This window comes from Coenobita brevimanus, chromosome 107 (genome assembly GCF_032717465.1).
Source record: "Coenobita brevimanus isolate Jiangsu-jjx chromosome 107, ASM3271746v2, whole genome shotgun sequence".
Taxonomy (NCBI): Eukaryota; Metazoa; Arthropoda; class Malacostraca; order Decapoda; family Coenobitidae; genus Coenobita; species Coenobita brevimanus.
The window spans coordinates 19,903,151-19,917,602 of NC_137060.1; the positions used below are offsets into that span (position 1 = coordinate 19,903,151).

General features: G+C 43.6%; 1 protein-coding gene across 1 annotated transcript in view; it reads left to right on the plus strand.

Annotated features, from left to right (window-relative positions):
* Positions 1-2,824: 2,824 nt before the first annotated feature.
* Positions 2,825-14,452, plus strand: part of LOC145416714 (FAST kinase domain-containing protein 1, mitochondrial) — a 233,868-nt gene continuing 222,240 nt past the window's right edge. The window contains exons 1-5 of the mRNA XM_080285647.1: positions 2,825-2,912; positions 3,571-3,622; positions 3,792-5,457; positions 9,399-9,584; positions 9,812-9,969. Coding sequence (XP_080141773.1) covers positions 2,825-2,912; positions 3,571-3,622; positions 3,792-5,457; positions 9,399-9,584; positions 9,812-9,969 — 2,150 coding nt within the window. The remainder of the gene's footprint in view (positions 2,913-3,570; positions 3,623-3,791; positions 5,458-9,398; positions 9,585-9,811; positions 9,970-14,452) is intronic.

Consider the following 14,452-nt stretch of genomic DNA (forward strand, 5'->3'; position numbering starts at 1 on the left):
AAAGAAATAAAGATGGAAGTATGCAGCTTTCACAGTCAGGTTAGGTTTTGTTAGATGTGGTTTGTGTTGTATCCATAAGAGAGACTACGACTTGCATTCTTAACCTGTGGATTGCGCAATTACCTATTTTTATCTCTGTGGTGTGCAAAAAATTAAGGAAAAAAGTTTGTTCTGTTTAATTTTTGTTTATTATAAACTTGAAGATAAACATCCAGGGCATCATCTGGTGAAAGAAAAAATAATCTTTCTCCCTCCGCCTTTGCGTAGGACCATGCGTAAGTTTACGTAGGGGAGTAGTGAAAAAAAGATTTTTTTTTTTTTTTTTTTTTTTTTTTAAATAATTATAAACTTCAAAATAAACATCCAGGACATCATCTGGTGAAAAGAAAAAATCTCTATCACTCCGTCTTTGCGTAGTGCCATGCATAAGTTTGTCTAGGGGCGAAGTAGATAACGGTGATGCATGGCCAGCACAGCCTGAGCTGTGGCTCGCAATCCACGGGTTAATAGCTAATTGTGTACCCTGACATTACCCCTCCATGTCGGGCTATTTATAGCGCTGTTGTTCTCTCGCCACAGGAATTTTTCCAAAAATAATCTGTTTTCAAACCTTAATATTTCGGAAACTACAGTGCTCGTCAGAAATATTCAGCGTTGTCCGCCGGGCGCGCAATACTTATGGCCCAAAAAGAATCACCCATTTTGGGGGGTAAGAATTGAGCCACAAGTTTGAGCTCCGAGCATGACGTCACGGTAGCTTGAGGCCTTCTGATGCGCTGGTTGGTTCCAGCCTCAGTCGCCCACGGGCTGCCTGAGAGAGAGGAACTCCGCCGAGTGTCCCTCTCAAATTGCGCCATTTTTTACCGAGTGTCCCGCAGTGTTTTGGCCTTCAAAACTTTGTTATGGCACCTACCCGTGAACTATCGAGTGAAATCATATCCCAGATCATTGCTCTAAAGGAGGCAGGCCACCAGACAAAGGAAATTAGTGAATTGGTTGGTGTGGCACGATCGACAGTGCATCGTTGGTGTGCGCGGTTTCGGGAAGAAAACAGTGGTGAAGTTCCCACAAAGAAACCGAGGCCTGGTAGGCCTAGGAAAACTTCCCCAAGGTCTGTTAATGTTTTAAAACGTGCAGTGGAGTTTAATCCTTGTGTGAGTGCAAGGAAAATTAAGGAGAGCAACCTGGAAGTGTTTGGTGAGGTGTCAGTGAGAACAGTGTCTCGTAGGGTGCATGAGCTTGGTTACACAAGTCACAGGCCTGTGAAAAAGCCTCTTCTCTCTAGCAGCCAGAGGTCGTAGGCTTGCCTTTGCTAATAAATATCGAAATTGGGGTGAGGAGCAATGGTTGTCAGTGTTGTGGTCTGATGAGGCAACGTTTAGTGTTACCTGTAACAGAGGAGCATGCAAAGGTAGTGACCCACTTGACCCACGGTATGTAGAAAGCACAGTTAAACATCCTGATTCACTCATGGTATGGGGTTGTTAAACAGGTAATGGTTTTGGGAAGCTTGTTGTACTTCCCAAGAACCTCAGAGTGAATCAGGATGTTTACCTGGAGCTTCTGTGTGATCATTTACCAGACTCCTTCGAGCTAACAGGTGCACGAGTGTTTCAGCAGGACGGTGCACCTGCTCACAAGGCCAAATCGGTCACCAATTGGCTTCGTGACTGCGAGGTATCATTCATGACAGACTGGCCAGGAAATAGCCCAGACCTCAACCTGATTGAAAACCTCTGGTACCTCGTAAAGAAGAGTCTCCAAGGGAAGGACGTGAGCTCTTTGCCTAAGCTGGAAGCCGCCATTCGTGACTCCTGGGACAAAATACCCCTCCAGCACCTCAGGAGCCTCGCCCTTTCACTTCCAAGACGTCTCAGGTCCGTGAAGAAACGTAAAAGCTACCCTACGAAGCACTAAAGGTAAATAAAATGCATTATTTATATGTTTTTTCAATGTTGAAAGGTTTGTTTCTCAGGAGGGACGCAGGGCGCCCCATACTTCTGACGAGCACTGTATAGTAGGTAGGGAAACAATTAAAGACCATATTACTCACCAACTTTTCTTCTTGCAAATGAAAGCATTCTCGGGTCTGTAGGTCATTGCGTCAGTGAGTAATGACTTGAGGAATAGTCATTTTTGCCTTGAGAACAAGATGTATTCGTGCGTCTGCCTGCGGCCCCGACTATGCCTTTGCCCTCAACATGGTAACTTCCCTGTTAATTGATAAATTAGACACAGTGGTGTCCAAGGCATACCCTATGACACTATCATTGAGTCCTTTCCTAATATGTTTGGAAAGAGGCTTGGGAGGGGTGCATGAGGCAAAAGTCCACGTGAGGCAGGAATGGAATTGGACGAGAAAGGTTAAGAAAAGATCATCTTACACCCGGCAAAGTCGCAGAGATGACTGAGATATGGTTGGCTTGGCTGGCATGAATCCCTCCCTAGCTTTTGGTGATGAGATAAAGTGGCAGGCACTTCAAACTGTGGCATGAAAACAAGTGCAATTCTGACTGACACCCAGCGCCACCAAGCCACCGATTTCTTGACAAGTCAGACTGACATCAGGCAGTTAGAGGTTAGTACTGGTATGTAGCAGTACAGATCTACATGCTGTTAACCATATCAGCACAAAGTGGACTTTCTAAAATCACTAATTTAACATGTAGAATTGGATTCTCAAATTGCAATTGAGCAGTTGCAAGCCAGTACCCAGGCATACCTTTGTTGATGAAGTAGCAGAACCAGATGTGCTGGTTGAGCAGCCTTACAGGGGTCAGACTAATTAGAAAACTGGTAAGGGTCAAGCAGGCTGTAAGGCTACATGATCAGGGTGCTGTTCAACCTGCCGCTGCCTTACTCAGGATATCAACAGTTGATGTTTTTCAGAGCAGAAAAGACCAAATTAACAGGTTTAGTGAGAATTTTCCATCATTTGCTGCAGTATTATGATGGCCTGTACTTATTTTAGCTGCCCCTAGACAATATTTTTACTTTACAAGAGATCCTTCATATCATTTACTGTCGTGTGTTAACACTCTTTACCTGTTGTGTTTGTTCATGGTCGTCACCGGATGATAAGTGCTATTCATAGCTTCTCTTGTAGTCTGATTTATCTTGGCTACATACGGTGTTTTGTGGGTGAGGCAGAGTTCAGTACATGCCTGCGCTACACTGATTGAATTAATCATTGTAACAGTTAGAAGGCTGTAGATGTGTAGAACTTTATGCAGGTTTAATTTTCTTTTTTTTTCAGGCTTTAAAATAACGATGTGTAGTAATTGTGGCTAAATCCCCCACCTAAGGATACTGAATGTAGGTAGCTGCTGGACTTCTGGCCCCCTTCATGCTTCCTTAGAAGAAGCTGCTGTTTTTCCCAGGGACTATGGTAACTATTTGTCATCACCCTGTCTTTAGGTGTAACCTTACTGTGGCAAATGCTGGATGCAAATATTGCACATTTACATTATTGCTCTACTGTATTGTTCACCGTTATTAATTGCTTATCCATTATTCGTAGCTTAATTCTAGTTGATATGTGAAACTGAAGTTATGCAATATATGTTTCAGATGCAACGGGCAACGGGCTCTCTGTCATGGCTTCCGTGGTTGGTATTAAGAGGCAATGGAGTCTGGCCAGTATTACCCCACACAACATCTGCATTTCCCAAGTTACTTCACCATCACACTCAGAGCTCTTTTCATGTGGTTACCCCACAGCCATTACAAAGACAAATTACTGACCATTTTGGCCAAGGTGTTTCTGTTAGACCTTGTGTTTTATGTGGCAGTTGCATTGCCACCAGAAGGAGCAAAACACAGTTGAGACATTTTGCTGTTGATTCAGGTAGTGACCTAGAAGACAGTGGGTATATGAGTGATTCAGAGTTTGACATGAATAGGATTGATAGCATAAGGTTTCTTGATAAGGACAAGTTTGATCAGTTAAGAGTGACTTTATACCCATCCTCTTGTGATCCTGTCCTAAAGGCATTAAATGAAGCCAACAGCATGCAGGAAGTGTTTGACCTAATTGAAAAATGTGGAAAACAACTGACTGCAGAACATGCCAGCCAAGCAGTTGTTACTTTGTGGGACCTGCAGAAAATATATGGCCGATATGAATGGGACTGCTTCACTACATCTGGCATTCTGCTGCAGCAGTTTTTAGATAAGGTGGTGTTACATCCAGTATTTGAAAAGCTGGTGACCAGTCTTGAGCATATGTATAAAGACCTGAACAATATTGCCTTGACTTGTATGCTGCTTTACTTACATAAGATTGGAGTGAAGAATGATACACCACTAATGCAGAAGTTGTTAATGCAGTGTTTAGAGAGGTTAGATCAATTTAACCTAATTGCTTTGTCACGGCTTTCTGTGTATTTGCGTGACTTGGGACTTCAGGCCTATTTTATTCAGTCAAAACTCTTGGCAGTTGTTGCAGGCAAGTTCAGTGACTGCTCAACGTGTGATGATGTGCACTTGTTAACTATTTGCCTGAATAGTACCAAAAGGATATTAACAGAGTCTTTAGTGGATAGATATAATAATCTTATTGAGCAAAAATTGGATCAAAATTTCTTTGAAAACTGTAATCCAAAAATAATGTTAAAAATAGCAAGACTTCTCACTTATCCTGAGTGGTCTTCAAAGCGAAAGCTCCTCAGTCAGCGTTTAATGTTACAGTTAGCAGACCAGATTGATGATCTGTCTGTTTCACAAGTGGTGGATCTTAGCAGTATTTTCAGCAGTTATCTGGAGCCTCGTAAAGTGCTGCAGAAAATACAGCAGTATTCCCTTAACTTGGTGGAAGAAGCAAAAGTGTCTGATGGAACACCAGCTGTATTGTGTTTGGCTCCTTTTACATCAACCAAGATGAAAAATTATTTTGAGGAATTGATGGCTCAGCATCTTGACAGAGCAGATTTTTTTGAATTCATTGTGATATATTTCAAGACACTGAGGTTCATAAAGACCTCAAATTTTAAGCTCTGCAATGCATTCTGGATGAAAAGTATGAAATCTGTAGAAAAAGAAATAAATAAGCAGAGTGAACAGTGCTTGGGTGTAAAAGATATGATGCGCAGGAAGATATACCATCGTTACATGTACTTCAACAATAACATTGGAGGCACCTACAGGAACAACTTATTTGAGAGACGAATGTCAAAAATGTTACTTGAGGATATTAATAGCCCAACAGGATTGGTGCCCAGCAAGGTAGCCAACATGTCAGCGTTCCTGTTGGGTTATTGTCCCTCAGAAGGTCTTCCAGAAGACCTTATTGACCGCCTGCTGCGATGTGGACCCCAGTTCTCCATCTTTGATATTATGATGATGTCTCGGGGTATACAGATCACCCATGCACTCAATCACAATATCAAGAGAACACTGATGCAGCAGGTCACAGCTTTGAGCAGGATGATGGATACCATGACAGAAGAACATTTAAAGGTAATTAGCTGTTGCTTTTATCTTGGTCACGACCACATTGTTGATAATCACATTTGCTACATCTGGTATACTGAGCAGTGTTATAAACTTCATGGATGTGGATGCCATTGGCAAGGGAGATTGTATGGTTTAGGAGATTGATGTTGGAGATGTGACTGTTTAGTGTGTTCATGAGTTTGCTGCCTGGTGAATACAGTCAGTGCAGGGAGTAGTGCAGTTGTGAGATCAGTTGCAATACAATACTCAGAAATTTTTGGAAGAAGTTGAGAGAGCTGTTGCCCCTGTTGAAAGTGAAGGGATTCTTTCTGTATATGATTCATCCATCCATCATCGAATCCTATATTGCCTCATTACAAGCGTAGGAGCTCGGAGCAATGCAAGTTCATCCTGACATTTAAGATGAGAGTGACCAGCCTCACTCATCCTGAATGGCATTATGTGAGCAATAAACCCCAACCATCCTTTGGATATAAACCTTCACCGGGTTAATTTGATTGGAGCGCTGTAATTACCCACTAAACCACCAGGCGCCAAAATTTGGTTATATGGTTACCACCCAGCATAGTAAATGGTTTCCTGGTGTACAGGAAACCATTAGGCTTGTCACTCAGTGTAGAGCCGCCCACAGGGAAAAGGAAGAGGAAAGAATAAAGGAAAGAAAGACAGAAGAGGGAGTGTAAAGTCACCCATAGGCAGAAGGAAGAGTAAAGAAAGAATAACATTTTGGTGTGTGAGAAGCATGGTACTGTGTGGTAGTGGAATGTGGGTAGTTTAGGAGGAATTTGTCCACAGACTTATGCATACTGAAATGAGAATGACAGGGTGGATGTGCATTGCCATATTGAGGAAGAGGGCAGTTTGCGTAGATTTAAGAAGATGCTAAGGCAATGAGTGTTTATGAGATGATGCGTATGGGTACCCTGAAATACCATAATCTGGATAAACGAAGATGATTTATGAGAATAACTGGGTGGAGCATTGAACAGACCTGAGCTGAAAGAAGGACCACTATGGGCAGACTAAGGAAAACAAGGATTGAGATGCTGAAAAAGGCCTTAGCTAGAATACCGAAGCACATTAAACTATCCAACTTGAAAGTAGTCTTCAGTTAAGAGGGTGACCCATGGAAACACGAAATACTGCCTTACCAAATGTGCTTACTGTAGGTTGTGTGTGTTCGTTATGTCCTCTTATTATTTCATAATAATTGACAGTGCCCTCTTGCTGATTAACAGTTTACAATGGCAGATAAGCATTTAAGTTTAGTCTCTGCTTCATAACTCCTAAAGTTCTCTGATCATCTATTGGAGTGTTCAGGCCTTGGTATGTACAGTACCCTTGCGTCCAACACGCGTTAGTCCAGCACGATTCACGTCCAGCACGGAGAGGAAATAATTAGTATTATTTAATACGATTTAATTACTGCAACACGAGTGTGTTAGCATAACACGCACAGAGCTCCGAGAAGTGGGCGAAATCCACAGAGTTCACCTCTAGCATGATCACCACGGTCATACTGGACATTCCCATGATGATGATAGCCAATGAAAACTTCTGATCAAGTAGCCTTCCCCGCCCGCTATCGTGACGTGATCGTGATGCCGCCCAATTAAAAACGCTTCTGCCGTCACGTGATGTTTTGTTTAAATTTCTCCCACCACAGCGCCACTCAGTTGCATAATTCGCATTGGAAGGTGCTTTTTTCTTCCTGCATTTTCTGCCCTTTGTTACTGCATTTTACCCTGCTCACGATGCCTAGGAAGCCTTCTGAGAACCCCAAGAAGCGTCGGCACCTCCCTCAGGCCACCAAGCTAGAAAGCATCGAGAGGAAGAAGAAAGGGGAAAGGAAAGTTGACATTGCCAAGGCCTACGACATGAATGAAGCCAACGTGAGGACCATAATGAAAAACCAAGACAAGATCCTGGCAGCCGAAGGCTGTCACACGGTACTTCATACCAGGTTTGCCGAGGATACGATGGTAAATCGGAACGGTAACGTGGTAAAATTGCCGACGATACCACGGGCATTTGGAATTCATCTGGATGGATTCCTGCTGAGGATACGACGGGCAAAACAGTGTGACCAAAACCCAGGAGACTCGACAGAGAATGTATCGTACTACAGCATTGAACATTTAGCCTGACACTGAATACATATTAATATTTTAGAATAAATATCAATCGTTTTGAAACCCTTCTCATCGGCGTGTGTACCAGCTTATAAACAAAGTTGCTTCTCCTTATTCTCTACCGAGTCAGCGACAGCGATTACTTTCCACAGTCACGAGACGGAGCTCTGGCAACAGTGTGAGAAGCATGCACTTTGCCGAGGATTACAGAGTGCTAGGACAGGCAGAAGCAGGACCTTCCATGGCTGTGGACGAAGATAGTGATTCTGAGTGTGATTTCGAAGGATTTATGAGGGAGGTTGAGGAGGAGCAACAGCCATTACCCGCTAATGACGCCAGCAGCCATCCTCCGGGGACCCAGTAGGACTACCTACAGCCTTGGATACCACCTTCCATTCCCAGCAAGCCCACCAACACTATCCTAAAAGGTTAGTTATCATTCATAGCACAGTACCATTTATTATAATTACAATAGTACCAATATATGTATAGGTATATGGTAGGTATTTAGGGTGACTTTTCCTAGGGTTGCTGACATAATTCATTTTTCCCCATGAGCTCTATTGTTAGTCCAACACGTTTTTGGTCCAACTCTTGACCCATGCATGACAATATTACCGTGTTGGACGTGAGGGTACTGTAGTCCTAATATCATCGATCATACACAAGCAACCAAAAACTGGCACTAGGTATCCCCACCTCTTTGATGACGTATAGGGAGCTTAGTCAGTGGAAAGTACAATATCTGATGGTGTCTGGCCTGATTGGTGCCCCTTGACGCGGTGAGGGAGAGTCCTCCCTCCCCCACCATTCTCCACCTCCCACTGCTCATTGGGCCCTGTCCTCAGTGTCTCCTCCCACCCAAATCATCCCCCATATCTCCACTATACCACATTGACTGTGTGTGGCAGGCATGTTCCCTCCCTTTCCTCCCCTCTCCTGATGCCCTCCTACATTCCTCAGTAACGTCCCATTCTCGCTCATGGGGAGGAGTGATTTTTTTGTAATTTTTGACAATCGATTGTGCGGTAACCATTGGACCTTTGAGAGTGAAATATACATTTTCTGGTGTGTAAAATCAAGCTCTTCAAATCTATAAGACCAAAATTTACTTTGGTGCAATTTTTTTTTTTTTTCTCTCTCTCTCTCTCTCTCTCTCTCTCTCTCTCTCTCTCTCTTTCTGTACACGAAGGGTAACAATTTTTTATTTTTTGACAGTCAATAGTGCAGTAACCAATAGTCATGTGAGAGTGAAATATCCATTTTGTGGTGTGTAAAATCAAGTTCTTGAAATCTACAGTGTTAGACTCTTGGTGAAAGGTGAAAAACTCAGACCCTAGATGTGATTCTCGGGTCAGACAAAGTGGGGGAATTATGGTCTTTAGTGCTTAATCAGCATTGTCATCAGTCAGTTCTGTATTTGCCAGAAAGACTAGTTTCATATCTCAGAAATTTCAGTACTGTAAAGTGAGACCTCTGTATTGAACTGTTATATAGTACCTGTGCACAGTATACAGTACAGCATAGCACTATGTATAGCATATTCACTGATAACTAACTGTATTACTGTATGTGTGGTGGTTGTTGTTGCAACCCCAGGTTCACCTGGACATGAACCCATTGGACTGCAAGAAACTCCCCACTTAACTGGATGCATCCAGAGATGTTTAGTTGAGGTTTTGTTGAAGTGATAGGGAGGTATAGTTTTTTTATAAGTATCAGTTATGGCAATGGTACTTTTGATATTTTTACTTAATTGATAGTGAAAAGTAGAGCGATTGTCTTTGAATATTTTTTTTAATTATTTATTAGAATGTCAAGTCAATGGTGGATGTGACCAACATTGCACGAGGTTACCTAAGTCGGCATGGCTCCACAAGAGCACTGTTGCTTGAGAAGATAGTTGCAGCCTACATCCCAGTACTTGACCAGCTTGACTCTCGACATGTGCGCCACATCAGCCTCTTTCTCACAAAGACCCGCTATGTATCTCCTGAGGTACAGTATTGTAAAAGCTGGAGCAGACTTTGGATGGCAGTGTCACACAGTGTATTATGTTTGCCAATTTCATACTCTGCCCTTCTTTGTTTCTGGATCACACCCCACTCTGTCCATAAATGAAAAAAACAAAAAATGAAAAAAAAAAAAAAATTAGGATGACGGTGAACATGAAGCAGAGGATGAGAATTGTTATGATTTTCTTTTCTTTATTTTTTCTTAAGCAGCTCCTGAACAGTATGATTGAGTATATCTGCAAGCAGCATGACTACATACACGTGGAGACAGCTGGGATGGTGCTGTCATGCCTGTACCATCTGGGATACCACCCACCCGAACACTTACAACAGCAGTTCTTCAGAGTCTACACCAGCACTTTCCTCGAGTTAGTATCTTACATCATTAGGATCATAATGTAGTGTAAGCTAATAATTTTGCTTGTTGCTGAGTGTAGAGTCACCATCAGGCACCACTGTGACCACTCTCTAAATGTACTGCTGCCCTCAAGGTGATTATACACTGAGTGACGGGTAAAATGGGTTCTTGTAGTCCAGGAAACCATTTACAGCAATGAATGTTAGACACATAACCAACTGGACAGCCCAGTGGTCTAATGGATTAAAGCTCTGTAACCAGATGTGGTCCATAAGGATTTCATCCATGAAGTGGTAGGAAGTTATTGCTTACATAATGTTAGTCAGGGCAAGTGACATGTCACCTTAAATCTTAAATATCTGGACTGAATACCCTTACCCTAAGTCCTTATACTTCTGATGTGGTCCATAAGGATTTACATCCAAGAATTGGTAGGGATTTATTGCATACAAAATATCACTTAGGGGCAAGTGACAAGTCACTCTTTATCTTAAATATCTGGACTAAATAGCCCTACCCCAAGCCCTTATGCTTCTGATAAGGCACTAAAGGATTGGATGTTAAGTAGAATAAGTGTGGCTGGTGATCAAGTGTGTTAACCCTTTAACTGCATAATATGTACTTTGCACTTTATATCTGTTAATGAAAAATGATTTTACATTGTTCTGAGAAAAGCTAGGGGGAAAAAAAAAAAAAAAAAAAAAAAAAAAAAAATAAGAATGAAGCTGTTTTTCATTCCAATTTATAACCACACAGTTTTACTCAACTCACAGAAACTCACCACATCCAAAGTTTTATGATACGCCAACCAGATTTGTTCCATTAACCCTTTAGATACTTAGGGTTGTGGTGCAAAAGTCGCCTGCTTGTTACTGGACGATGAAGGCTGCATCGAACCTAATCTCACCGGCTCGTTACTGGACACCGCAAGCTGTGTCAAACAAAATTACCCCTTGATGGAAAGAAAAAAACATCATAGATTAGTGCATAATTTATATTTGCCGAACATTTTTATCAACACCATAAGCAAGTACAACCATTTGAGATTATGTGAATAAAAAATCAGGCAGATAGAGGCATAAATAATGGCAGAGGGAAAAAATAATTTAGCAACAACTTTGGCTGTGTGAAACACTGCTCCCGCACTGCAGCGCGATCATAAGATACAGTAATCCCTCTAATATCCGGACGCCCAATAACCGAACATCCCCACTAACCGAACCTTATCGTCCTGGGATCAAACATTCCCAAAATGGTCCGAAAATCCAAAAAAATTGGAAAAAAAATCGATTTTTTGCCGTCCGTAATTTGAACTTGCCGCGCGCGCCGCGTGAGAGCATTGTTTTGGTTCGTCATTCCTCCGACGTCCGATAGAGCGCCGCTGCATCCTCCCCACTTCCCGCCTGTCTCTCACCGCGACAAGACCTATGCTCTTCGTCATGGCTGCCCACGTGCTCGCTTTTGTGGTGGTGCCGTACTTGCTGCAAGGCCTCCTGCTGCTCTCTGCCCTACTCTTAGTGTGTGTGATGATGGCCCCGCCTCCTGAGAAAAGGAAGAGAGTGGTGTTGACTCTGGAGAAGAAACGGGAGATATTGGAGAAGGTTGATGCGGGTTGGTCTTCCTCTCGCATTCTCTCGCGAGTTCAACCTGGCCCGGTCGACTTTGTTTGATATCAAGCGTTCCGAGACAAGCTCATGCAGTACACGGCTGACTTCTCGTCGAGAAGCAAACGCAACGTGGAGAGGAAGGTTATGTTTACTCCCAAGTATGCAGAGATCGACCGCTCCATGTTGATTTGGTATCGACAGCAACGTGCAGCTGGTGTGATGGTACGTGGAACGGAGCTGAAGGCTGCTGCTGAGAAGTTTGCAAGGCTTCACGACGCCCTAGACTTCAAGGCATCCGAGGGTTGGCTCTTATGCGTTCAAGTTGCGACATGGCCTTACTAACCGTAAAGCACATGGCGAAGCATTGGACGCTAACGAGGATGGAGTGGACGAGTTTCGGCACAAGGTGAAAGGCTTGATCGACAGGGAGGGCCTCACTCTCGGTCAAGTCTATAACGCTGACGAAACTGGCCTATTCTATCGCTCGGTGCCAACGAACACTCTCGCCGATGAGACGGAGAAGCGTGTACCTGGCCGCAAGCTTTCTAAGGAACGGATATCTGCTTTGTGTTGTGCCAATGCTAACGGCATGCACCGGCTTAAGCCCGTTATTGTTGGCCGTGCAAAGCAGCCTCTCGGTGCCTTCGTGGGGTGATGGATGTCCTTCCTGTCGTATGGTACCATTCTTTGAAAGCATGGTTCACAGCTGTGATTTTCAAAGACTGGTTTCACCATCACTTCGTCAAGGAGGTCATACATTACCAGACGAAGACACTGGGAATTCCTCGCGACCAGGTAAAGGCTCTCCTTCTCCTCGACAATGCACCTGCCCACCCGTGCGACAAGGACTTGGTTGCTGAGAATGGCCGTATTAGGTGCATGTTTCTGCCACCTAATACGACTGCTCTCATTCAACCAATGGACCAAGGAGTGATCGTGGCAACAAAGCGCCTGTACCGTCGGAAGTTCCTGGACGAGGTGATGGTGGTTCTCGAGGACCAGGACGAGCGCAGGGAAGGGCGTGACACTCGAGGCAAGCGGACTTTGGAAAACCTTTCGCCGCTACAACATCAAGTCTGCGCTGTACAACTGGGCTAGTGCATGGAAGGAAGTCCCTGTGAAAACTCTTGAAAATGGTTGGTCTCGTCTGCTTCCTCGGAACAGATGTGGAGTACGATTTCCTAGGGTTTGACGTGGATGACTTCCATGCACGGCTACATGCGCACGGCGACGATGTTGATGTGGACGATGTTCGTGAGTGGTTGGACGACGACGAGGGCGATCCTGGGTATCAGACATTGTCTGATATCGAGATCGTCTTCGGTTGCTGGTGTCAGTCCCGAACTTGAAGATTCCGACGACGAAGGCGATGATGATGCAGACTCCGCCCAGCAGGACACTACTCCAGCCATCCCCAAGCTGAGCGCACTCCGGGAACATCTAGAGTTCGTCCTAGACTACCTGGAACACCCGGACTGCGACAGGGAGATGGGGCCCTTGGGACTGTGGAGGAAGTGCGTGCTTTCCGGCAGCGCATCATCAATCGCCAGAATCGTCGGTCCTTTGCGTCAGTCAACGATTGACAGTTTTTTCAGGCCCGTGACCCCGCTGTGCCAAGCCCTGGTTCCACTCCGTTGCCTCCCCAAGACAGGCCCTCATGCTCCGAGCCACAGCCCAGCACATCAGCTACAGTGGAGTCACCGCTCGACGTGAGTTTGCGGCTGTCTTCAGAGTCTTCTGTAGTCGGTACGCCATCACCACTACCCACCGATGCACCCCTTGGACGCCTGCCAGTGATACTCTCGGTCTCTGACAGTGAATAAACAGCAAGAACTTCTCCACTAGACCACACGGGAATTTTGAGTGTTGTGCAGTGAAAAACGGTGTGTTGTGTTAAGGTTTTCAATTTGGCAGAAAAGACAAAGAAGAAAAGAAATATAACGTAAAAAACCTTCTTTGTTTTGGCTTTGGAAACTTAAAAACTTGGGAAAAGTTAATGTGCAACACTTAAATTTAATGGAACATTATTTGGACTAAAGTGAACACTGTGAAAAGAACGGACTTCTGTGTGTTAGTGACTAAGTTCAGTGCAAGACTTCAGGAAGAGTGTAGTGCAAGTGCTTCAGGAAATCGTTCTTACTGTCAGAGTCCGAGAGGAGGCGGTTATTCATCGAGGTGGCCAGGGACTTGCTGTAAGTAGCCAAATTGTTTCATGTTGTACTATTTTCCATACTATATTTACCAGAATGTTTCATATTGTATTTTTTCCCATACTATACTTACCAGAAAGTGTCATACTGTACTTCTTTCCATACTAAACTTACCTCATGCATGTGCAGTAGGAATGTGTTTTTCAGAGTTCGGTTAGGTTCGGTTAGGTTAGGTTCGGTTAGAGTCCATAAGTACCAGAATGTTTATTAATGTATGAACATACTTCTAAACCCACATTTTATGTGTCTATTGCATTTATTTCAGTCATTTATGTGCCTTATTGGTGTGATTTGGGTGTTAAATAGGTGCTATGCATGTCCGGAGGGAGTTGTATAGGTGTTTCTCTGTGTTAGGGTCCGTAAGTACAAGTCCATAAGCTGGGGCCCAATATCCGGACAAAACCAATATCCGAACCTACCGATGGCTCTATTGATCCGGATATTGGAGTGATTACTGTACTGTAATTTCCTTTTGCGGTACGAAAAACCGACCCAAATTGTCCTACAGTAAATGTTTATATACCAGAATGTAGCTAATGAAATTTTCTAAAACTCTTTCTCAGTAATAATTACCATAGAACATATACTGTATTTCTATGAGGAAACAGGAGGGAAAGAAAAAACATCGTAAATTAGCGCATAATTTATATTTGCCGAATGTTTTTATCAGCACCAT